The 26,733-nt window shown below is 37.3% G+C and overlaps 1 protein-coding gene and 1 long non-coding RNA gene across 2 annotated transcripts; one reads left to right on the forward strand and one right to left on the reverse strand.

Annotated features, from left to right (window-relative positions):
- Positions 1–6,550: 6,550 nt before the first annotated feature.
- Positions 6,551–20,027, forward strand: LOC120483425 (casein kinase II subunit alpha). The gene is made up of 14 exons (XM_039678451.2): positions 6,551–6,691; positions 8,185–8,255; positions 11,822–11,939; positions 13,103–13,214; positions 14,869–14,970; positions 15,072–15,122; positions 15,229–15,288; positions 16,605–16,688; positions 16,971–17,081; positions 17,237–17,338; positions 18,763–18,863; positions 18,943–19,091; positions 19,348–19,437; positions 19,619–20,027. Exons 3-14 carry the CDS (start codon positions 11,839–11,841, stop codon positions 19,735–19,737), a joined length of 1,182 nt encoding a protein of 393 aa, XP_039534385.1. The 5' UTR covers positions 6,551–6,691; positions 8,185–8,255; positions 11,822–11,838; the 3' UTR covers positions 19,738–20,027.
- Positions 20,028–23,798: 3,771 nt separating this feature from the next.
- Positions 23,799–25,798, reverse strand: LOC148970860 (uncharacterized). Its single transcript, XR_016147338.1, has 3 exons — positions 25,691–25,798; positions 24,417–24,506; positions 23,799–23,876 (listed from the first exon to the last, which is right to left on the reverse strand). It is a non-coding gene; the product is annotated as an uncharacterized LOC148970860 (long non-coding RNA).
- Between the last annotated feature and the right edge of the window lie 935 nt (positions 25,799–26,733).

Consider the following 26,733-nt stretch of genomic DNA (forward strand, 5'->3'; position numbering starts at 1 on the left):
ATCCTGGGCCGAACACACGACCTGTCGGGTTTTTAGGTACAGTGACTTACAGAAATGTTCCCAAAAGGTCGGGAATTTACCCACAAAGGTTGGAAATCTACCCCAAGGTCAGGTTTAGACTCGGAAAGAGCCGTATGATGTAACAAAGGGACTCCGTGATGACTTCGAGATACGGTCAATGATCAGAATAACGCAAGTTAATAAAAACAAGAAAACATTTCCATTAAAGGAGTAGTTCACTTTTTCACTCAAAAAAACACTTTTGCTGATAATTTACTCACCCCCATGTCATCCATGATGTCCACGTCTTTCTTTCTTCAGTCGAAACAAATTAAGGTTTTTGATGAAAACATTCCAGGATTTTTTTCCATATAATGGACTTCAATGGGAACCAAACGGTTCATAGCGGGTTCAACTGTCTAAACGGTTTTCTACTTCCAGTGTAAGTATTTGTTTACATAGAATGCTAGCTCTCTAGTCATTAGAAAAATATCAGTCTACATATGCGTTTTATATTCATGGACATGACCGTTCTGAAAGCGGCGATCCTAAAGAGAAACCACAAAGCCTTTCTTTAAAGTGAATTTCGTTTTTTTGTTTTTTTTTATTGATTGTTTCTTATTTTCAATCAATGTTTCATCAATCAATTGCTTGGTTTTAATAAATAAGAAGTAGCTTAAATATAGTAGAAAATAGATCATCATGACGGAGGCGACTCGAAACTTGGCACATTATATAGCCTACTCTCCAGTCCTCACAGACCTGAGAAAAAATATATAGAGTATGCATCTTTGCAAGCAGAGGTAGACAGGACCTTATTTATTGGGTTATTCTGCAGCAGTCGGATTGCTGGATTAGGACCAGCAGTATTGCTGGATTAGGGAGATCGTGCCGTCATGCATCAGTTATCCTTTGGAAGTTATGAAGAAAAGAAAAGCGTTCATTTTGTTTTTATCTGTGATTTAATGAAAATAATGTGATCAGATCAAATTTGATGAATGTTTGGGGATGTGGGGATGACAATCTGAAAAACATGGTAAAAAAAGTGTAGACCAGATTTGAAGCGGAATATGGCAACCGGAGTCGTCGTCATGGCAGCACGCATTGTTTATATCAGAATAAGGTTACTTAACAACTTTTAAAATTAAACCACTACAGGCTTCGTACACTTGCCGACATTGTAAGTTGTTACCGAGAAAAACTGGGCATCATCCACTAAACGACTGAGAATCATTCACAGTCAAGTCAATCATTGACTTTTCATGGTGTTTCAAAAGCAACAAACTTGTGCCATTTTGCTAGGAGACGTGTGACAAATGAATTTTTAAAATCGGGTCAAAATATCAAACATGTTTGATTTCCTCTGACTGGATGGATATGGCCTGAGGCTTAAGAAAAAAATCTGTGTTGTCTCGTACCGACTGCAAAAAATCTGTGCAGAAGTCATGTAGTGTATTCCATTCTTAAAGGAATAGTTCACCCAAAAAAAAAAAAAAAAAACGGTCCTCATTTGCTCACCCTCAAGTGAGTATTATTCAAGATATTATAAATGACAATTTTCCATTACCAGCTCGAAACGCTCCGTTTTCCATTGCAGACAGTACCACCACAAATAGTACACGGTCGTCATAGCAACGCCTTTCGTTCCGCGTTGCCTACACCTCCTCGTTTGACCACGCCGTATTCTTCCGAGTCGCCACACTGTAAAAATATTTTCAAGATTTGTTATCACAACATATTTTCTTGTCAAATCAACTTTATAATAATTTATTTAGTTGAGATAACTTATTATTTTGAGTTTCTGATGATTAAATGAATCTCCTTCATTGTATTAACTCACTTTTTCCAGTTCAATCAACTTAAAATTTTAAGGCAACCCAGGTTACTTACTTTTTTAAGTTAAACCAACGATATTTTTTCACAGTGTAGTAATCACAACATTTTTCTTTTGTCAAATCAACTTAAATCATTTATTTAGTTCAGATAACCTATAATTTTGAGTTTCTGATGATTAAATCATTCTCCTTCATTGTATTGACTCACTTTTTCCAGTTCAATGAACTTAAAATTTTAAGGCAACCAGGTTACTTACTTTTTTAAGTTAAACCAACGATATTTTCACAGTGCATAATAATAATAGTAACTATCTGGCGTGCGCAACGATGACGCAGTGTATGGTGACGATTCTCTCTGACCAATCAGCAGTCGGCATTGTTTTCATGTCACATTTTAGTATCGGCTCAGAACCTCGCCGGAGGTGATACAAAAAAAGTACCCGAAAGCAGGTACAACTTTTACACAGTAGAAAACCAATCGAAGGCGAGTCGAGTCGGTAACGTGAAGTGGAAAAGCGGCAAAAGAATGTGGGTAACCAAATATTTGATGGACCCCATTGACTTGGAGAAAGAATATGTTTCCATATCCTTCAAAATATCTTGTTTTTTTTTTTTGTTCTGCAGGACAAAAAAACGTCATACATGTTTATAAGGGGGTGAGTAAATGATGACAGAATGTTCCTTTTTGGGTCAACTAGCGATTGAAATTGGGGGAAGTCGGACCGATTTCACAAACTAAGACTAAACCCCCTTGCACGTCCCAAGCAGAGTCTCATCCATCCGTGGACATTCGATCTGTTGGCCATTTTTCCCTTTTATCAGACGGAACCACTGCCAATGGAAGTGAATGGGCCGTCGCTAGACAAGACAGGAAGTCTACCCATCTGGGTTTTACCTTTCCTGTATTTCTATGGGCGCCTGTGGTAAAGTGGAACAGGCCGCTGTGGAGCAGAACAGGGGTTAGAGTTTTGATAATGGGAGAGAGTGGTCCTGTGTAATAGAGTTACATTTGACATGTCCTCCACTCTGGTATTTAAGAGGGCCTTGCCTACTATCAAAGAAGTCCTCTGTGTGCGCGCTAAAAGGATTTTTCTCTTTAAAAGCGTAAATGGATAATTAACCGTTGAGGATCCCTCACTAGGCCACATTATGGCCGCTTAGCTGTCTTTTCAAGAAACACACTGTTGAGGGAAGTCTTTGAAAGCTGGTAAGGTCAGATTTACATGTGTATGTGAAAAAGGCCCAAGGGCACACGGGACCTCGGGATTTTCCTTTTAAACATGGAGGCTGAAAGGAAATTGCCGGAACCATGAGGTACGGGACGTACTCTCATGCTTGACGGAAAAAAAGAAACGCTCCGCGGCACTTTACATTAGGGAGTACGAGCTCGCTCGGGTTACGGGACCAGTTTGAACTTAGAAACCTCTGTTTGTTGTGGTTTGGGTCACGATTTAGAGAGAAAAGCCATTAACAAACGAAATCTTTTTATTCAACACGAGTTGTCTAATTTTAAATTTGAAAACGGCTTCTGGAACACGAACAAATATAGGGCGGGGCTTGATTCCGTCCGTTGGGAATTGGTGGTTTGCTATTGGTGGATCTCATGTGAGTGACAGGTTGCCCCGCCCTCGTCGTCAGAGAAGAAAAGAACCGTCACTGCAAGATGAAGTTATTCTGATTAAAGATTATGCGCATTAAAAATAATGATGTGCACGGATAACTCGTTTATAATAAATGCTGCAATTTTCTATAAAAACAGGAATGTACTGTATATCAAAATATTAACCACTCAAAATGTTTTATTCTGTCATCATTCTCTCATTTCAAACCATATCTTAGAAGATATGCTGGTAACCAAACAGCTTTGGTTCCCATTGACTTCCATTATGAAAAAAATCAATGGAAGTCAATGGGAACCCAAACGGTTTGATTACCAACATTCTTCTAAATATATTCTATTGTGTTCAGCAGAAGAAGGAAAGTTATGACATGAGGATGAAGAAATTATGACAATATTTATTAGGCCTATATCTGTTAATTAGCTATTCTGTCAGTAAAACTGACCGACATTAAAGGAGTATTCTAGTTCACTTTTCAAAAAACTTTTGCTGATAATTTACTCACCCCCATGTCATCCAAGATGTCCATGTCGTTCTTTCTTCAGTCGAAAAGAAATTAAGGTTTTTGATGAAAACATTCCAGGATTTAATGGGAACCAAAAGGTTCAAGGTCCAAATGGGAGTTTCAGTGCAGCTTCAAAGGGCTTTAAATGACACCAGATGATGAATAAGGGTCTTATCTCGAAGAAAGATTTGTTCATTTTGCTGAACGAGTTCGAACAGGAGAGTCACGAACGCTCATCACAGAACAGAGCAAGGCAAGCATTTGAGCTAATAAAAATTAAACTTTTTTATTTATTTTTTTAAATGAGTGATCGTTTCGCTAGATAAGAAGCCCTTTGAAGCTGCACTGAAACTGTCTTTTGGACCTTGAACCGTTTGGACCCCATTGAAGTCCATTAAATGGAGAAAATCCTGGAATGTTTTCATCAAAAACCTTAATTTTTTTTCGACTGAAGAAAGAATGACATGGACATCTTGGATGACATGGGGGTGAGTAAATTATCAGCAAAAGTTTTTTTTTTTTAAGTAAACTTAATCCTTTAATAACTCACCTACACAGGTATAATTTGTTGTCCAATGGAATGGCCAAAATTTCTACCAGCACTGATTAGCATTACTAATAGCAAATCATGGTTCATATTTCTGACATGAACTAAATCTTATTGGCTATTAAAAACACACTTTGATATGTCTCGCCCCCGCTTCCTCTTTCCAAAGGAAATACGTCAAAACAGTTGCCATTTACTGAACATATGGCATCATAAACATTATTTCAAATTGTGACCTTGCTAGAATCATGTGTCATCATCACAAACATGAATGTCAATCTGTGTGTTTGGTGGGTAACCAGCAGTGTTGATCTCTCATGCTTTTACTCTCTGCCAACTTGGTAAATGACCTGTCATAATTTCGAGGCAGTTTCCATTGCCTTCCATCATCATGAAAAATTGCACTCTTTGACCAGCACACATACCAGACAGGATTTATTCAGAGGCTGATGGGATTGAATAGCTTTTTAATATAGACAGAGTATCACATGAGACCTGTGATGGGAAGAATAATCTGTGGACAATTACTCAGCATTTTAGCAAGTAGTTTGATGGAAGAAGGTATTCAACTACAAAGCTATCCTAATGAATATTTCACCAATTTCCTAAATGAAATCACACAATGGTGTGATTAAGAGCATTGATAGATTGAGCAAAAGAGTTGCAGACTAAACATGTGATGATGCACTCAATGTCATTTTAATGGCACACTGAATATAACTAAATCTATGTCTCTAAAGTCAAATGTATATGCTGTCATGTTTAGAGAGCCAGTGCTTTTTCATCCAGATGAGGTCGAATCCTATTTCAGAATCAATTAAGATTCTTCCATCACTTGCCTGTGCCCATTACTGTGGATTACGAATTGTTAAATATGTAGCCTACAGATGAGTTAGCTGTCATCAGGTAAATTAGCCTGTAGCTAACACCAGGTCTCTTGACAGTTATCTATTAACTTGTCAGAAAGGCTTTCATAGCCTGCTAATATTCCCTGTACACTATGTGTCCCACTTCTGGGCTGTAATTCTGTCATCTTAATTAATGCTGGAGAGGACGATGCCAACAAAACGGGAGAAAACTAAGAACATCTTGGGATCCCACACGTTCTAAAGTCACATGGTGCTCAACGGAACTTATGATTGGCTGAAGCAATGCCATTTTGATTGCATCATATCACTGTAAGCTATCTATCTATCTATCTATCTATCTATCTATCTATCTATCTATCTATCTATCTATCTATCTATCTATCTATCTATCTATCTATCTATCATCTATCTATCTATCTATCTATCTATCTATCTATCTATCTATCTATCTATCTATCTATCTATCTATCTATCTATCTATCTATCTATCTATCTATCCTAAAGAATCCTAAAATCCTCCATTAACATTATTATTTCTAGAGTTTGATTTGATGCTGATATTACACATAATTTCGCTGGTCTTTCATTATTGCAAGGACAAAATATTAATTTACACAATAAAAACATTTTCTTTCTCAACATATTTTTTTTTCTTGTCCAAAAGGGGGTCATAAAATGCAAAGTTGAATTTAATTGAATTGGTGACATAAAGCAATAACATCAAATCTAGCAACAATATAGGATAATACCAGAAATAACAAAACCATTGGACTGATACATTTATACAAAAGTGCGTGGAAGTCCATTAATCACATCAGGATCACGAAAAAGCCTAACATTTATGTTGATTTACGTCAGAAAGAATTTTGTTTTCAAATAATTGTCTACAATTATACGAAAAACACTAAAGCCTTCAAAAATAATTACATTCTGTTATCAAATATTCTACTTATACCTACAATAAAGCTACAACTAAAAATAAACATAAAAAGTGCCAGAGAGGAATAACCTATAGAAAGCAAAATAATAATACTTTGTAAAGCACAGACTTATTCTGTGTAGCCTACATCCTTACTTCAGTCAACGAAACCATAAATATGTGGTTTTATTACTAAACTTGCTTTTATGGATGTAAAAATCTGTCAAAATTGTAAGTAATTGGATCAAAAGTCTGTGCTCAACAGGAGGATAGAAATCGATCGAGCATCAGTTTGAGCGGAAACCAGTCTCGCGCCCCCTGCAGGACTGGAGGAGGGTCGCGTCTCCTCCTCGCGCTAACTACCTTCGCCGCCGCCATATTAACACAGAGCAGAGAGGTAATACAAACCGCCCTTTATTTCAATACTTCGTGTCAATCTATAGCTACTTCTAATACATACATAATCATTTCAGAGAGTTTTCTATTGTGTATTATGCTCTCTTGTGTCTTTAGAAATGTTTAATGTGTAGATGATTGAACGTTAGCATGCCTGTGGCTAACGTGATGATATGCTAATGATATATACGATAAACTCGATGATTTTATGGCTTTTATATTGTTTAACATTTAAATGATGTCGTAAATGTGTTTAAGGGTAGATGTATTTGAAAATGAAGTAACTGAGTGATTGCGAATGTGTAAAATAAGGAGTGAGCTGTTAGTTTAGCTCACAACTGATGCTCTCTACATCCTGATCTAAATGAGTGTTTGAGCTCCATGTCTGATTTTCTCTTTTTTAACCTCTTAATCCATTTTAAATCTGTAGAAACCTCCATAAAGACTTAAAATGTTTAACACTCTGTATTTGGATCCTCTATGAAGAGGCTGAAGATTATGTTTTAGGCTCATTAGTGGATATTTCCTTGAGACAGTCAATATTTAAAAGGTTAAAATTGTTATTTAAAACAAAATTGAAAGGTGCATATGTGGTTGGAAATGTATTAAAAATCAGTTCTTTTTTTAAAAGTGCTCTTATCAGTATCCACTATCAATCTGGAAGGTGGTGAACTGGTTTGATGGTTTAATCCAGGGAAACATTACTTTTCACATCACAAAGCATAGTTATTAAATCTAGTGAGCTTACTATCCAGGCAGTATTTTTAGGTGATGCTTTGAAATACAGACTATTGGTAATGGGACACTGTTTTTCCCTTGCCAAATAAGTGATGGAATAGGCTACTTTAAACATCAAAATTGGTGGGACAACCTGTCACTCACATGAGCTCGACCTATAGCAAACCACAACCATCCAATCAAGTCCCTCCCTCATTTTTTTCTTCTTCGAGAAGCCTTTTCGAATTTACTCGTCTGAAAATGTCATGGAAGTTTCAATATTGACTATGTATTTTTCTAATTATTTTCAAAATATAAACTTGGAGCATCTAATTATGCTCTAAGATATTTCAAATGCTATAAACTGGTCTGTAAGTGCAAGCTGCATAAAATAAAAATCCTATTCATTGGTCAAAGTGTGGGCTTGTTTTTCATTTTAGTATGATTAAAAAGTCCTAAATTCGATTTTAAAAGCTCTGCAAATACCCTGGTGTTTCATCCTGGTGAGGTCGGTTGATCAATCCCTGTGCACTTAGTGACTGAGATCGACACAGTTCTGACGGACAGATGGAGAATGTTCCCTAATGAAAGTTTATGATTGTTTTTCACTGAATCATCACTTGGTGGTCAACACAAATGTTGCTTTGAGAGGGTTTGTGCCAGTGTCCTGGTTTGGCTGCACACGACAGGTTTTCAAACACACACACACATCTGTGCAAATGAGATACTGGCGTCAGTGGCGATTCGTAATGCTGTTTGTTTTGCATTGCTTCACAGGTGTTCGGACTGCCGTCCTCTTGTAAATTCAGCACAAGATTCCCCAAGGCTGCCCGCAAGTACAATTGAAGGTGAGTGTGAGTTAAATGTCCAGACCTCATTAGGGGACATGTAAAATGTGTCTGCATATTTGTTCTGTAGATTAGATCATGTCATTTTTCCTCTGAGATGCTGTAATGACTGCTAGTGAATACAGGCTTTGTGAATCATGTGATATCAGGTTCAGTCGTTCCTCTGAGGAGGCAGGAATCTGGAATGGTGATCAAACCCAAATCCCATCTGGCCAAACAAAATTATCCATTGTTGTTGATTGTACGCTGTTGAATGTCATTTAGCATCGTTGTATTTGTGTTCCAGCATACCTTTTTGACTTCTGAAGCATTCATAAATGGGGATGTACCAAACAACATACTTTACATTTACATTTTTATTCATTTTTACTATTAATTTAGCTGACGCTTTTATCCAAAGCGACTTAGAATTGCTATATATGTCAGAGGTCGCACGCCTCTGGAGCAACTAGGGGTTAAGTGTCTTGCTCAGGGACACTGGTTATTTCAGTAATTCAACTTAAAAGGTGAAACTAATATTATATAGACTCAACACATGCAAAGTGAGATATTTCAAGCATTTATGTGTTATAATTTTGATGATTATGGCTTATGAAAACCCCAAATTCTAAATTAAAATATTGTGAAATGGTTTTATAACTCATAAAGACTTGAAATATCTGTTTTAATGTAACGAGTCTATATAATATATTAGTTTCACTTGAAACTAATATATTATTTCACTTGAATATATATGCACTTGATTTCGTAAAAAAGTGTGGCTATTTTTAATATGATATACCATCTTAAAAACGATGTCGGTCTGCATGTGCATGGCTGTTGTAGTGATACAGGTATTTTGGCATGTCTTGTATCTTGTGTCCCTAACATTTAAAGGGCAACTTCAACTCTATATTCTTACAATATCTGTAAGATAGATTTGTTAGCGTTTTGACTTTAGTGAAACATGACACTTGTGTTTCTTTTTTATTATTACTGAAATAAGTGTTTTTTCCCATTTCCTATTCTTCTACAATACAGAATGGAAGCAGAGCTGAAAGATTTGTTTGCATTGTGCTCTCTGAAAATATGTGAATTTGCATTTCCCAACTTTCCCAATTTTTTTAAATTAAAAAAACAAACAAGCTCATCCCAGGTGAGAAAGTAATGTGAGGCAGTACATTCCATAAACCGTAACAAAGTAAAGAAGTTAGTTACTTTTAGACATGCAATATTGTAGCGCGCTACTTCTAAAAAAAAAGTAACTTTCCTCAACACTGTAAATGAGGACATCTGGGTGCAGGTTAACACGGAAAAAGAGTACATATTGTTCATTTACATATACTTCCGAGTCTGAAATAGTAATTAACAAAGCAAAGCTGGCTGAAAACTTGCAAAGGGTTCCTTTTAATGATGATATGAGCTGGCCATATAGTTTCCCTTTCAACTAGTTAAATGATGAAATTACAGTAATACAGACATGAGGGAAATCTAATCACACTATGGTCTTGCAGGCCAGTTTTCATTACAGGACTGTATCAAAATGGTTTATTAAACACGAGGTTCCTGTTTTAAAATGTGATGAGACATTCACCGCTCTTGTAAGATAGATTGATTTCTATTTTAATGTGGCAAAGCGTTTTTAACTGTAAAGAGCCTGTTGTTAAAGGAGAACTCTGGTCATTGAGCTCATTTTTTTGTACATTTGGAGTGCTGTCAGTAGACAAAAACGACAAAAATCGGTGTTGCCTACACTGTGTTATCCTCTTTTTTAAATTTTCACCCTGTTGACTTCAATGGGGCATATTCTAAACCTGCTTTTAGCCTCTTAACATCTTTGATTTGTCATTATGAGTGCACAGCCATGAGAGTGGTGCTATTAAGAGTGTCAATCTGACTGCAGTAGATGTGAAAGATATGAATAAAAATGATGTTAATTCAGCCAGCTCGCATATCTCTATTTGCTTCCAGTTGTCAGTCGAAGCCCATAGTAGTCGATTGTCGAGTTCACCCGTGCGATCATTGGTGAATATCATCTCGAACCCAACACTGTGTGGTGTTCTGAGAATATCAGCTCAAATGGATAGTTCATCCGAATCAGATGTTGAACACATGGACGAGGTGGTCGCGCTTGAGATCGACAATCGACTACTGTGGGCTTCGACTGAAAATAGGAAGCAAATAGAGATATTTGAGCTGGCTGAATTAACATAATTTTTATTATTATCTTTCACATCTACTGCAGTCAGATTGACACTCTTAATAACACCACTCACACGGCTGTGCACTCATAATGACAAATCAAGGATGTTAAGAGGCTAAAAGCAGGTTTAGAATATGCCCCATTGAAGTCAACAGGGTGCAAATTTTAAAAAGAGGATAACACGGTTTTGATTATTGTCGTTTTTGTCTGTACTGACAGCACTCCAAATGTACAAAAAAATGAGCTCAATGTTAAAATTGACCGGTGGTCTCCTTTAATATAGCATGACAGACACTTTTAATTGTTTTTATTTTATTTTACATTTTTAAACATTAACCGACCCGCATTGCCTTGAATGTTTTTTTTCTGAAGCGTTTTGATCTTTTTCACATTTGATAATGGGGTTTCCAAAAGAGGAAGTCGTCATAGTTGGGGAAATTTCTATAGTGGTGAACGGAAACTACAACATATAATTTTGCATTATATCGCATTTCCAAAAAAATGAAAAAAAAAAAAAACTTGCGAGATTGATTGCATTGGTCAGAAGAGAGAAAGATGTCACTGTTTCAATGGCTACCATATCAACGCCGAAATGTATTGAAGTGGTACAGGTCAGAGCTTTTAAGTTGTTTATGTTGATTATTGTAATGTTATGTGCTTTTGAGACATGAGGTCGTTTAACGCAGCGTCTCTCGCGACGCTTTTGTTTGCTCCCTGCTGTACGTGTTCATGTGTTTTGAAGGAGGCGTGGCTTTGGAGACGCTCTGAAGGGAGGGTGGGATCTTATCTCTCCGAAAATTGCCTACCCTACCTTTAATAGATGTATGTATGCAATTTCTCACAAAGAAAATCTAAACGCTTAAAAATAGGCTTAACAATAGGGAATATGGGTAAGAACGTCACGTTTTTGAAGGATTGATTTGGTTAATTTTGAACAAAAATATAGTTAGTGTACTCTAATTACTTAAAATGAATAGAAAGCCAAAAAGAAAATGGAGCCAAAATATATTTTTTTTGTGTGTGTGTCTGTTTTCAACCTTGAAAGAATGTGCTGACACCTTTTGGACTGCGGTGGTCGAGTCTTCCTCAGTCTGCTTGCATCTAGATTAAAACTTTCCTCCATCTGGGCAGAGTTTCAGAACCTTAATCCAATTTATCAAGACAGTCAGGGGTCCGTGTCGTGGGCGGGGGCCTGTAAAGCCAAGCATCCCAGTTGTCGAATTTTTTTTTTTTTAATCCTTTTGTTTGTCCACGTTCAAATGGGGCCACGTTATTTCAGGCCCCAAGCATTGCATTGCAGTCAATGTTATCGATGTGCGTTGGCCTGATAGTTCTGTCCTAGTATTCATTGGTTATTTGTGTGTGTGTGTGTTTGTGTGTTCAGCCCTGACAGGCGCAGCCATGTCCGGCCCTGTCACGAGTCGATCCCGCGTTTATCCAGATGTCAACACACAGAGACCGCGGGAATACTGGGACTATGAATCTCACGTCGTAGAGTGGGGGTGAGTGCCGAGACAGGTTTCTTCTTTCAGTGTGTGATGGCAATGCCTGATATTGATGTGAGAATGATTGTGGGCTGATATTAGACTTCTGGAATGTCGAAGATCGCAAAAAAGAAGTAAATTACCAGGTTGTTATCAGTCATGGAGAAGATTGGATTGTTTTAATGTTTCTATGCCTGCAAAATTCTATAATGAATATACAATACTATTCAGAAGTTTGGAGGCAATATATAGATATATATTTGTATACTTTTACTCAGCAAGCATGCATTCAATTAATTAAAAGTGACAGTGAAGACATTTATGTTACAAAACATTTCTATTTCAAATAAATGCTGTTCTTTTGAACTTTCTATTAATCAAAGATCAAAATCAATCAAACAATTTAATGAAATTTCCATAAAGTATGAAGCGGCACAGCTGTTTTCAACATTGATAATAATACAAAATATTTCTTGAGCATCATATTAGAGTGATTTCTGAAGGATCATGTGACTGGAGTAATGATGCTGAATCAAATTCTGCTTTTTAAGATTTTTACATCTATTACAATACAAGAGTTATTTAAAATTGTAATAATATTTCACAATTTTGCTGTTTTTACTGTATTTTTGATCAAATAAATGCAGCCTTGGTGAGCAGAAGAGACAATAAAAAAGGTAAAACTTGCTCACAATCCATAGTGATTGTTTGATTTGTTAGTGAATCGTTCTTTTGAGTTGGCTTTTTTTTTTTTTAACAAAATGATTTGAATGATTCATTCGCAAAATCGGAAAGGAGTAGCATTGTGCCAGCATAGTAATGTATTAAAATATAAGATTTGCTCTTTCGCTCGCAGTGACGCTGATTCTGGATTGCGTGTTTAGGGCAGATTTAATCTCAATTAAATGCAGTTGAATTGAACAAAACACAAGGGTCTTGAGGACTTTGTTCGTAAACACTGTGGGAATTGCAAGCTAATGGTGTTTGATTCATTAGTTTGAACACTTTACATGTGTAATGATCAAATATTAAGTATCTTGTTAGTTTTCATTCAGCTGTCAGAGTTTGCAGAAGGTTGTGTGAAGTATTTCTCTGTAGGGATACAGTGCGAATGTCTTTATTTTGGTCTGGATGGGCATTTCATTTGCTCTTGTAATAACAGCTGTCGGTCTTGTCGACAGGAATCAAGATGACTACCAGCTGGTGCGGAAACTCGGCCGAGGGAAGTACAGCGAAGTGTTTGAAGCCATCAACATCACAAACAACGAGAAAGTAGTCGTCAAAATACTCAAGGTGAAGAACTTAAAGGCTTTCGTTGAAGGAAGGTTGGGAAGACCGTTAGACTTCTCGTTGACAAGAACGTATGCTGAGATAAGGCTGTTTACGTTATGGAAAGCAGTGGACGGTATCGAAACCAGAAGCTGCTGGCCGGCGTTCAGATGAACGGGCGCCTGTCGAATTCCTTCCTCGCCCCCTCCTCCTCCTCTAAACCAGAGAAAGCTCTAGATTCTAGCGATAACACCCGACGAGCTGAGAGCTTCTTTTCAAGCTAAGTGATAAATAGTTTTGAAGATTAGCGCCGTTGTCCCGTAATGTATAATGAACTTCCCCTACCTGGAGACACGGAGGATGAAGCTGCACAGATTGAGTCTAGACGCAGTTATATCAGATGTCATTGCGTCAAACTCATCTTTACTTCAGTACGAGATGAAATTGGGCTTATTTACTTTCTTAATAATCTACTTTATTGGTTTGGAGTCTAGCTTGTTCCTTTCCTTCTCAAACCCATTATCAAAGTGAAATAACCTTCTCTTACTCTTAATAAAATTAGTTATTTTTTTCCTGATGTAACTAATTTTATGTTGGTTGTGGGGGGGGAAAAACAGACATTTCCAATAACTTCTCCACTTTTCATGATCCAATCAGGTCAAATCACCTTTATTTATTTAGGGCATAGACACATATTCCAATATTTGATTCGATTCCTTGCGATTCCATTCCAATTTCGATTTGATTTGATATTTATTCTTTTGGATATATATCGTTATTCTTAAAGAAAAAAACTGTTAACATTAATAAATTATTTCAATACAAATATTTGAATTGCACATAAGGCAGTTTTTATAATAATAACAACTTTTTAATGGCGCAATTATGTTTCCCTTTCCATTTCATTCAAAACGTTTGCTGTCATAACTTGTTTTAATGACAGATTTATTCAAACATATATGAAATTGAGGTTAGGTAAAAATATAATGAATATTAAATATAGTCCATATATTTTATTTTATTAAAATGAGAATCAAGAAATCAATATTTTAACCCAGTCTTAAAGGGATACTCCACTTTTTTTGGAAATTGGCTTAACTCCCTCAGAGTTAAACAGTTGGGTTTTACCGTTTTCGAATCCATTCAGCCAATCTTCTGATATTTAGAAGACAGTTTCTGGTCCCATTGACTTCCATAGTTGGAAAAAATATATACTATGGAAGTCAATGGCACCAGAAACTGTCTGATTACTTATAATATTCTTCTAAATATCAGAAAATCGGCTGAATGGATTCTGGGGGAGTTGTAAAATGAGCCCATTTCCCCAAAAGAGTGGAGTATCCCTTTAAGCTTCACAGTAATAAACAGGTAAATACCAGAATCAGTGATGCACATTTTTTTCAAACATGATACATATTCAAGTTCTGCTGTAAAGTAGCTTTAAAAAGGCTCAAGTCAGGCTCATGTTCAATTCTGCTCAATAACTGTGTAAAGTTCATCATTGAGCTCATTTCAGTTCTCAAACAAACACAGATAATATAATCAAATCCTGCCCTGTGTTAGTTCCCACTGAATATTCTGTTTAACACATTATGGAAGTTTAATGTATTGCAAATGCAGTTTTATGTTGTCTTTTAATGATTTTGTGTCGCTTGTTTTGTCATATATTCATATGCAGCCAGTAAAGAAGAAGAAAATTAAGCGGGAAATCAAAATTTTGGAGAATTTGAGAGGCGGCCCCAACATCATCTCACTTCTAGACATTGTCAAGGATCCAGTGGTCAGTTGGATTTCTCGAAGATGATGTTTGATATGAAAATGTTAAGCTTGCGCAGCTTCAAATGCGTCTTCAACTGAAGTCTCTTGTGTTTCTCCCTCAAGTCTCGAACCCCAGCTCTGGTATTTGAACATGTGAACAACACAGACTTCAAGGTAAATCATGTCTTCTACCTGCTAAATCAATTCTGCCACCAAATTGTAAGATAAAAAAATAAATCAGTTCGTTTAACCTCAACCATCCGCTTGTTCTGTCGTGCAGCAATTGTATCAAACGCTATCAGATTACGACATTCGGTTCTACATGTACGAGATCCTAAAGGTAAGTTCCTTCAGATATCCTCTTAAAGCTGTTCACAGGAACTCTACTTGTACATAATTATTAGTTTTGTTTATACCATTTTTATTGTACCTGCATTTTCCCACTCTATGCCACTTTCTGCATTTGTTTGATGCTACTGTAACACTCGCAGAAAGGTCTTATTTTAGCATGTTGTTAGTCAGTTGTGTGGGAATCCTGGAGTTCATGGGTTGAGGTGTGTTAATCTGGATCAGGTAAAACTGCGTCACTGCAGTAGAGAGAGCATCTGTCCTCTGGCTTAACCTCTGTACCTTCAGCACTCATTGCCCCGTTGCCCTCCCTCTGTTTCTCACTCTGTCTTTGATTCCCAGACCCTTTTTGTATTAGGATCAGCAATCTACTGTTTATGTTATAATATTGGGAAATTTTCTATTTAAATATATATTGTAAAATGTAATTTATTCCTGTGATCAAATCTGAATTTTCAGCATCATTACTCCAGTCTTCAGTGTCACATGATCCTTCAGAAATCACTCTAATATGATGATTTGATGCTCAAGAAACGTTATGTATTGTTAAAAACATTTGTTATGCTTCTTTGTATTTTTGTGGAAACAGGATTCTTTGATGAAAGAACAGCATTAATTTGAAATGGAAATCTTGTCAATTTTGATCAAGTTACTGCGTCCTTGCTAAATTAAATGTCTATTAGTATATTTTTATGAAAACACGAAACAATTGCGCATTGTGATTAATAGTAAATCTACTAATATTTTCTTTGGATATATATATATATATATATATATATATATAAATTAATTTTATCTTGTAAAATTACCCATATATATATATATATATATACATATATACACACACACACAATAGTCCCACAATACCAAATAGAAAGATCTATATAGATGATAATATAAGGGATATATGTTATCAAGATGATAATATAGTTTATCGCAGTGTCCTACTGTCTGTGTTTATAAATGAAAGTGCAGTGCATACTCATAAGTATTTGAATTATATTAATATAAAATATAGTTGGACAACAACTAATTGATAAAATCGGCCATTATCAATAATGAACATAATTGACAATGAATTTGATATATATATATATATATATATATATATATGTATATATATATAAATTGAATTAACACTATAGTATGTTTTTTTTGTTTTTTTTTAGAAATATATAAATAATATTTTAATATTCAAATATTTAATCTGCTAAATAAATGATTCAATCCAATAATCACAGACGATTAATGATGTATTAGTGAACAGGTGTGAGTGACCTGGTGTTTAAGTGTTTTTCTCTCTCTCAGGCGTTGGACTACTGCCACAGTATGGGAATCATGCACAGAGATGTGAAGCCACACAATGTGATGATCGACCATGAACACAGAAAGGTACTTCCCGCCATCTCACTCCACACGTCTGATTGGCTGAATGACGACGAGCTCGCTTGCGTGCACCAATCACAAACCAGAGATGGCTGTAGTAAAAGAGAAGCTTTTTGTTACTGTGACCTCAAGCACGTTACTTTAAGCTAGATCAAATTTAGACGTTTTAAATTTGCACGTTACCTGCTTCAACAGGGACACTCCTATTAGATGAATCACTAAAAGTAATTTTGAATGATTAATTAGTTCACATTTGACTGTTGTCTGATGGTGTGTTCTCTTGTTTAGCTGCGTCTGATAGACTGGGGTTTAGCAGAGTTTTATCACCCCAGTCAGGAGTACAACGTCAGGGTGGCGTCTCGATATTTCAAAGGACCTGAACTGCTGGTGGACTATCAGGTGAGACGAGATCCGAACACGACTTTTAGGAAAGTGCTTTGTTTAAGACACAAATCTTGCTTCAAAACACATGTTCAAGCTTGCACATCACAAACAGTGTAACAAAGTCTTTGTTTTGCTGTTGTTTTGACGCTCATGCCGGTTTCTTCCCACAGATGTATGACTACAGTTTAGACATGTGGAGTTTAGGCTGCATGTTGGCGAGTATGATCTTCCGGAAAGAGCCTTTTTTCCACGGACACGACAACTATGATCAGGTGACACCTGCTGCTTTTAGCTCTTTTTAAATATGCATTGTTGTCTTGCCACTTTATTGCGACCGATGTTTGTGGCGTAATCACAAAACATTTGCCTCAATCAGTGTTGGGGTGTAATTACTATTTCCAGGGAAAAGTAATTAGATTACCTGGTAAAGTAAGGGATTAATCTCAATTCTGTGATTCAATTAGTTACTTCTGATGTAATTGTATTAAACACTGTATAGGCCATCTAACAGATCTATATAAAACAATAGTAGATTTAACATCAAAATGTAGTGTTTTTAATGTAACCTTCATCCTTTACACACTTTGGTCAGTTCAAAAATAATTTATGCAATTAACACCAGATTCTTGTCTTGTTCAACTGGTCGAGATTGATATGTGATTTAGAAAGTAATAAGTAATCAAACACTTTTCAGAGCGAGTAATTGGTCCAGTAATCTAATTACACTGTTGAAGATGTAATTAGTTTTTAGTAATTCATTACTTTTTTAGTATAACTCACCCAACACCGGCCTCAGATCATAGCATGGAAGACAATGTGGAATATTTTAAAATTTAGCACATTTGAGTGTTTTATGCTCTAATATTTCCCACAATACCTTGTGTTAGCAAATAGAAAGATCTGTGACTGCTTTCTGATGTTATCAAGATGATAAAATATTTTCTCCCAGTGTCCTATTGTCTGTCTTTATAAATGAAAGTGCAGTGCATACACATAAGTATTTGAATTATATTCATATAAAATATAGTAGGGCTGCAACAACTAATTGATAAAATCAACCATTATCGATAATTGACGAATTTGATTAGTCAAGTCTGTATAATCTACAGATTTTTCGATTTTTCAAAATAATCATTAGTTGCAGCCCTAAAATATATTATTATATAGAAATTATATAACTATATATAAAATTATAATGATAAAGAATTTCATTGTAGGCCAAAACCTGAAAACAAGTGCATTTAAGTGCGTCTGGTTTTATCATCCTGAAGTCAATGGGTTTTTTGAATGAGCTTGAGTTACACAGAAATCTTATTTTAGGCATTTAACTAAAAATCCAAGATATTTTCACATTTATTTTATGACACTCCCTTGTGATTTAAAAAAAACAACAACTGGCTAAATTGAAAAGTTGCTTTTACAGCCTTATGTTTACAATCACGTACTTGCAAACTATTCTGAATTTAGGCTTCAAATCTCAATCTGTGAAGGTTATGATGGATAAAACAGACATGAATCATACACTTTTGTTGGTCACAGAACTTATTTTCTGCAATAATCCAACAGCCAATGGAAAAAATGTGTTTTTGTGTTGGGAACAAGTGTAACGCTGTCTCCAGGCTGTCAGCTGGTTTGATCTGTTGATGTGTGCCTGCTGCCCTCTGCTGTTGTTAACCAGTACTGTGTGTTTGTCCAGCTTGTACGGATTGCCAAAGTCCTGGGCACAGAGGACCTCTACGACTACATCGACAAATACAACATCGAGCTCGACCCGCGGTTCAACGACATCTTAGGAAGGTACGTTGAGACTTGTGATTGCGTTTATACATGTAATACTTTGACCTCCCTTTACTGATTTTACTCTCTCTCTCTCCAGACATTCCCGGAAAAGGTGGGAACGGTTTGTCCACAGTGAGAACCAGCACCTGGTCAGTACCGAAGCGTTGGACTTCCTGGACAAACTGTTGCGCTACGACCACCAAGCTCGCCTCACCGCCCGCGAGGCCATGGAGCACCCTTATTTCTGTGAGTGTCTTCATCTACTGTGCTCCTCGAGTCTAGGATCTCTTAAACTAGTCAGTAGCCAGAACCAATATCCCAATCTGATTCAAAAACACCTTGATTGCAAAGTTGACATTTACATCAGTAATATGCTCAAATAATTGAGAAGTGTGAATGTGGACACAGGATTTGCTCTCTCATTTAAAATAAAAGGTTTATGTACTCTATTGATTGCATCAGCTATATGAATGAAACAAATTATTATTATGTCTCCTGTCAGATCCCATTGTGAAGGAACAGGCGAGGATGGGCTCCACTTCAGGCCTGTCCGCTGGATCCACTCCTGTCAGCACGTCCAGTATGATCACAGGTCAGTCATGTGACTCCCTCTGGGATCATGCTTATTGAATTGATAATTACATGCTAGAATTAAGATTACAAAAGTATTTTTCGGTGTTCATGACACTAAAAGGCATTGATCTGCAGGGTTAGGGTTAGTGTGTCAGCTGATCCATGATGCATTGCGAGTGTGTTTGTTTGTTTGCCTGTAGGAGGCGTCACATCCATGTCCTCGTCCCAGCCGATGGCCAACATCGCCGGTTCTCCGGTCATCTCGTCTCCCAGTGCTCTCGCCACACAGGTTCCTGCGGCTGCCGGTGCGATGCCCTGAACACACACACACACACACACTCGCTCTCTCTGCCCTGGGCCACAGTTTTATGTTGAGTGTAAACAAACTAAAGACAGACTAAACTAGGTTTCTTTTTTTTTTCTTCCTTTTTTCTTTTTTTTCTTTTCCATACAATAATTATATATTGAAGCTGGGACACACAGTTGTTATGTTGCATCGGTGTCCGGCAGTCTTTCCTGATGATGATGATGATGATGGTGTCTATATAGAAGCCACTACAGTGTAGAAACTCAGAAAATGGATAATAAAATTTATTTTATATGTCCCTATATTGGCTTCTGTTTGTTATTCGAACAATATGGGTATTTGCTGATGAGGCTGTTGTTAATCTGCAGGTTTTTGAGGGTTTAAAACGTATAATTAAAAAACATATAATTCATAGACAAATATTAAGGTGCAAGAACCATTTTCACATTCATGCATTGGGCAGATGCTGTTATTCTAAGTGACTTGCATTGCTTTCTAAGTTTACGTTTTATCCCTTTTTGGATGGTAACGACTCAACTTTCTAAAGGAACTACTAATTATTTGGATCAGTATTCTGAAGTGAAGATCCTGGTGACCCAATAGTAATGACTCGAGTGTCACTAAATCCATCTGAAGGAATTACTATCCAAAACCTTAGAAAAACCTCAAAAGTTTACAGTGAATTCAGTCTTTAATAGGAGAGTTATTGCTAGTTCTAATTAATTATACATTAGTCTTATTAAATTAACTGCAAATGAAAGCCTTATTGGCGAGTAATTTAATTGTGTATGCTATTGTTGAGATAAAGTTATTGTGATGCAGCTGAGATATTTAATGTGCGTCTGTAATGGGACAGGGCAGAGAGAGAATCCACACGTGCACATAACTTTATTAGCAAAAGACAAAAACACAGATAATCCAGACTTGGAAAGAGGCAAATGGTTCCCACGAACTCAAAGGGCAAAACCAGGACACCATGAGAGCAAACCACTAACAAAACATGACCGAAGCACAAGGGTTTTGGATAGGTGGCAAAGCGAGTGTTATAGGGTGGGGCGGAGCACTGATTTATACGTGTGATCAGCAAACTCAAGTTGATATGTTTCCGACTACACCACCTTGGGAATTTCACCCAATGAATTAAACGCACCCTCTAAAGGCACGCACAGGTTCTTGTCACCATTAGAGCCAGAGACATTGGTAATCGTGCAAAAAATGTTTTATTGACGATTACAAAAGGGGCATTAACAGGCAGCCACACACATCTCATTAGAAGGTTCAGTTATCACTGGCAAGGGACCCGGGGCTCACCAACAGGGGCAGTCTCAGAATAATCACCCTTAAATAGTGAGAGCACGACACACAGTGAAGGATGCCACCACCCAAAAAAGATCACTCGTCTGCCCCCGGTGCCCAGACCCTGCCGACAAAGAGAGAGAGAGAGACATTAAAAAGGAGCAGAGATGTGCATAAGCAAAACAATAATTTGACAATCCAAAGTATAACTCAAATGCATTTCCAGGAAGGAACCAACCAACTTGACGAGAATGAACCTCATTGGTTCTTACAGAAGCTCAATTGTGAATGAAATTCATTAAAATTATTTAAAAATGCTATTCCGATATTTAAGCCTCCTTGCACTTCTCCGTCCAATGTAAATAAAAATAAGAAATTCTTCACTTAGAAGGATAAGTCAGATCATTGGCAGAGGTCTTTTTACATATTTATGAATAAAGACATTGATTTTAGCTAATAAAATATATTAAAAAAAAAACTTAACAGGCACAATCACACAAAAAAACAGAATTTGCTGACAATAATTTTTTCTGTGCATTTACATGCTAGACCTCTTTGATAACATGCAATACCACCAATGGAGGTGAATTAAAAATCCTTTTCACAGATAAATTTTTTCGTTGTTGTACAAGAAGCATCAAACCAAGAGTCTAATTTGCTTGACCCAGTTCCCAGAGCAACGCAATTAGCACCTCTCCCGCCATTAGGTTGTTGGGGATTCCCGCTCCAGAACCTTTAAGAGACAAACAAGCAGTAATACACTAGCAATAACATTTTTAGAAAACATCAGTATATTTGTACATTGATTAACATTCCTATGATCACACATGCAGAGATCTTACTGTAGTCTGGTGTCATTGAGAGTTTGGTTATTCACCCAAACCCAGTGTCCTTCAGTGTCCTGATCATTGAGACCAATCCAGTGCGTCTCGTTAATTTTAGACACCAGAAAATCCTAATGGGGAAAATGTACATAAGAGATAGCGGAAAATAAGTGTTTTTGGTATATGTGAAGGTAAATGTATAGGTTAATAGAGACACTTTAAAAGCTTTGTTATATTTGTGTGATCAAAACATATTCATTTCTAATTGATCTGACTTGCCTGTTCTGATTGGCTGGTTATGGTCACCAGATCGGCTCCGTTTGAGAAACAGACATTTCGACTGCTCGTCCAGTTCAGTTTATCAGAGCTGAAGAAATACAGCTTTCCGAGACAAACTAACCATCCATTCACAGAGATATTACAACACTTAGCTGTGAAAGATGAATAAAAAATTTTTTTAATTAAATTTAAAAAAGTCAATTACACCTATTATTTAGATCATAAAGTCAAAGGGTTAGTTCACCCTCCCAAAAAAAATTAAGTCTTTAGCCGCGTTTCCACCGTAATTACCAGGAACTATTTGTCCCAGGAACTTTTTTCACAGGAACTTTTTTTCCCCCCAGACCGCTTGCTTACTGCCTTTACACCGGGGCGGGAAGATTATGTAGTGACGTTGAACTGCGTGCGACTGCTCTTCCTAGCCTGCGTGTTTGTTTTGAGTTTTGTATGGAGGAGATTCAAGCTTTGCTGCTTTTGTGTGCGATTGGTTTACTAACACCTCGTCAGCAGGGACTTTCTGGGGGGGGAATTTTTACCCGGAACGTCATTTAGACCCTGGTTCCTGCGGTCTAAACACACGAGTACCACCCCAAAGTTCCTAGTTCCTGGGGAAAGTTCCTGCAGTGGAAACGCGGCTATTAATTACTCGCCCCCATGCTGTACCAACCCCGTAAGACCTTCGTTCATCTTCCGAACACAAATGAAGTGTGTCGAATAATGAGTAATATTCAAAGAAAGTTGTTATTTTTGTTGTTTTTTTCGCACAAAAAGTATTCTCGTCGCTTGATAAACTTATACTTGAGCCACTGTAGTCACATGGAATGTTTAAACATTTTCTTCAATAGCCGCGTTTCCACCGCAGGAAGTTTCCCCAGGAACTAGGAACTTTGGGGTGGTACTCGTGTGTTTAGACCGCAGGAACCAGGGTCTAAATGACGTTTCGGGTAAAAATCCCCCCCCCCCCAGAAAGTCCCTGCTGACGAGGTGGTACTTTTTCAGAGTTCAGGAACTTTCGGGGTGGGACTTGTGTGCTGAACAATGCTGATTGGTTCTTACCACGCTATTCTTTCTGCCCGATGGCGCGTTCGTCCCATACATCTCACGGTCAATGTCCGCTCATAACAAACCTTTACTTTTATATCTAGCATTACGAGCTTTCTGAATACGCTTTGGGTGCTCGTCTCTTTTCTGCCGTTTTGTTAATTACCTCGTTAGTAAACCAATCGCACACAAAAGCAGCAAAGCTTGAATCTGCTCCATTCAAAACTCAAAACAAACGCGCTGGTTAGGAAGAGCAGTCACACGCAGTTCAATGTAATCTTCCCGCCCCGGGAAGCGGTCTGGGGGAAAAAAAGTTCCTGTGAAAAAAGTTCCTGGGACAAATAGTTCCTGGGACAAATAGTTTGTGGTAATTGCGGTGGAAACGCGGCTAATGACTTTCTGGGCCGTCAAGTTTCAATCCCTTAGGCAGCCAATGTAGCAGTGATACAGCTCTCAAATTTAATCAAAAACATCTTCATTTGTGTTCCGAAGATGAACGAAGGTCTTACGGGATTGGTACAGCATGGGGGCGAGTAATTAATGGCTTAATTTTCATTTTGGGGTGAACTAACCCTTTAATCAAATGGTTCCATGTGCAAAAATATTCACACTTAATGTTGCTTGTAAACTGACACTCACCATCGTAAAAGGACAGCCGTTCTCTTAGGGCATCATATCTGGCTGTGAGATCATTAAACTCTTTCTTCATAGCTGGTGAAAAGACAATTAAATCAGACTGATCTCATGAAATGGGGTATGTATGACACGGCAATTCGTATTTCCATTTTTGGCGTGCTATCAACACGCATAATCGCTTTTCAGGGTGTTTATGAACGCCGTTGACTTAACATTATTACTGTATATATAAATATATGAGCTACCCCAACCACGTCCCTAAACCTACCCGTCACAGGGGTTAACACCATTTATGAGTCTTTCCCTACCATCCTAGGAAAAAAAATATCGCTCCCCAGATGTAAATCTACATTTTGCTTCGTTTCACTCTGACACTTAACGGCGTAGACATACATACATAGACTCGCATACACGCGGATGGCTCAAAATGGGTATAGATAACACACCACTTGACTTGAAAGCGTGTATGTTTACGCAAAAGTCATGATGTCATGTTGATTAAATTATTATTATTATAAATAATTATACTGTTTCTAACATGGGGAGATCAATAAACACTCAACACTGTTAATGAAACGCGTCTGTGCTTTACCATTTATGAAATAGTTTTCTCACCTGCGCTGTTGATCTCTTGAGCCGTCAGTGTCTTTGAAATCATGATGTTCTGCTCATTCAGTGATTCGAAATCAGCAAGCTTATGATTATCTGATTAAACACAAAAGCAACAGTGGAAAATGTGTTTTTCACGAAAGTCCACATCATGCACACTTAAAGGAGAACTCCAGCGCAAAATGAACCTTTGGTCTAATTACACATTGTTACCTAGTCAACCGTTATCTGAGATTTGTTTTCATGATTGCCGAATGGAAATAGTTTTATCTCTAAAAACAGTTTAGCCTATAACGCTAGTATATAGGGCATAGAGTAATGACAAATAAAAATCGCTTGTTATTACCACTAACAAGGCTCAAAATAGCCCCACAGTAACACGACAGCATAACAAGGGTCCCTACATTCAAACCGAAGCATTGAGAACTTTGTCAGTGTCCATACAGTTTAATAAGAAGATATTTTATACACACAGTCAACTTCGCGAATACAGGAAGAAGCCATCTTTGAAAAATAGTCTCTACCAGTCGATCTACGAACGCCGATCCAAGTGCGCTGGTGAGATGTGAATAAGGTGATAAGGTGAGCGCGAACAGTAGGTTACGTGTATATTTTGAAGACAAGAAAACGGTTCGAGTTTGTGTTTCTTCCGAAAACAACGGACCATATGATAATCAGCGCACTTGGATCGGCGTTCGTAGATCGACTGGTAGAGACTATTTTTCCAAGATGGCTTCTTCCTGTATTCGCGAAGTTGACTGTGTGTATAAAGTATCTTCTTATTAAACTGTTTGGACACTGACAAAGTTCTCAATGCTTCGGTTTGAATGTAGGGACCCTTGTTATGCTGTCGTGTTACTGTGGGGCTCTTTTGAGCCTTGTTAGGGGTAATAACAAGCGATTTTTATTTGTCATTACTCTATGCCCTATCTACTAGCGTTATAGGCTAAACTGTTTTTAGAGATAAAACTATTTCCATTCGGCAATCATGAAAACAAATCTCAGATAACGGTTGACTAGGTAACAATGTGTAATTAGACCAAAGGTTCGTTTTGCGCCAGAGTTCTCCTTTAAGACTGAAATGATCTTCAAAACATAGTTTGAATGGAGTTTGTAAATAAAGTCTTCAGTTATAATTAATGAGAGTTCAATTGTATGATTTTATAAGCTACTAAAAATTGTGTTGCGGCTTCAGATGTTGCTACTGTAGACGTACTTACATTAACTCAGTCAATACAACCCTGAACAGAGCAAAGATCTAGTATATCAGTTATACTTACAAATCACCCCGAGAGCGCAGAGACCTCCGAGAGCAAAACCCAGAACAAAACACAGAACAATCAGAGAAACTTTAGTCCACTTAGACGAAGTGACCTCTCTCGCTCTCTCTTGCGCTCTCTCTCTCTCCCCTGCTCTCTCTTCAGTGGAGTTGCCTGGGATTACAAATTTGATGAGAGAAATTAAAGGGATACTCCACTGTTTTTTCATATTAAACTATGTTATTCCCTTAAAAGTGCTCTAAGCGATGTCACACGTTTTTTAGGCCCAACATTTTTTTGTCACATACAGTAAACATCTCCTCGCTATCCGCTAGCTGAAACATAACAAACAAACTGTTCCAGCCAATAACTGACAAGAAGGCCCTGGGGGTGGGGTTTGGGGGGTCAGGGTGCGGATGAGGAGGAGGGAGGGTCTATCTAGCCTCCGTTTTGTTTGAAAATACTTTAAACGTCAACAACGTCACCCAACATCGCTTAGAGCACCTTTAACTAAGACGAGTTGATGCATACCTCTCGTCTCGCGCGAGACACTTTGATAGCACTTAACTAGCCCAGTTCATTCAATATGGGCCAAGCAGAGAAGCGACCAAACACATCCACATTTTCCCTAACTACCCGAACTACTCCTTTAATTTATTTTTAACAGATTACATTTTCAACACATTCACCAAACCTGACAGTTTATGAATTGTAATTATTTATTTAGTCTTGGGAATTCAGCTCTACCATTCAGTTAAAATCTACCTTCATCATATGATAAACTATTTTCTGAATGTTTATTAGTGTGGTTTTATTGCAAGTCTACTAATATAAGTACTAATATAATTCTATAAAGTATACTATAATACTATAAAGTACTATATATAATACTAATATAAGCCAAATGCACGAGGGTACTTCTGAGTCGGGGTTGATGCAGGAGCAACCGTTTGGAGGATGTCCACCTTTGGTGGTCCAGAAATACCCCTGGCTAAACCTTGTAGGGGTGTGAGATGTCAACAAAGCACACTTTCTCGATGAGCTGTCATGGCCATCGTGGGCTT

The sequence above is a fragment of the Pimephales promelas genome, chromosome 18, assembly GCF_988280905.1.
Source record: "Pimephales promelas chromosome 18, fPimPro1.hap1.1, whole genome shotgun sequence".
NCBI classification, from domain to species: Eukaryota; Metazoa; Chordata; class Actinopteri; order Cypriniformes; family Leuciscidae; genus Pimephales; species Pimephales promelas.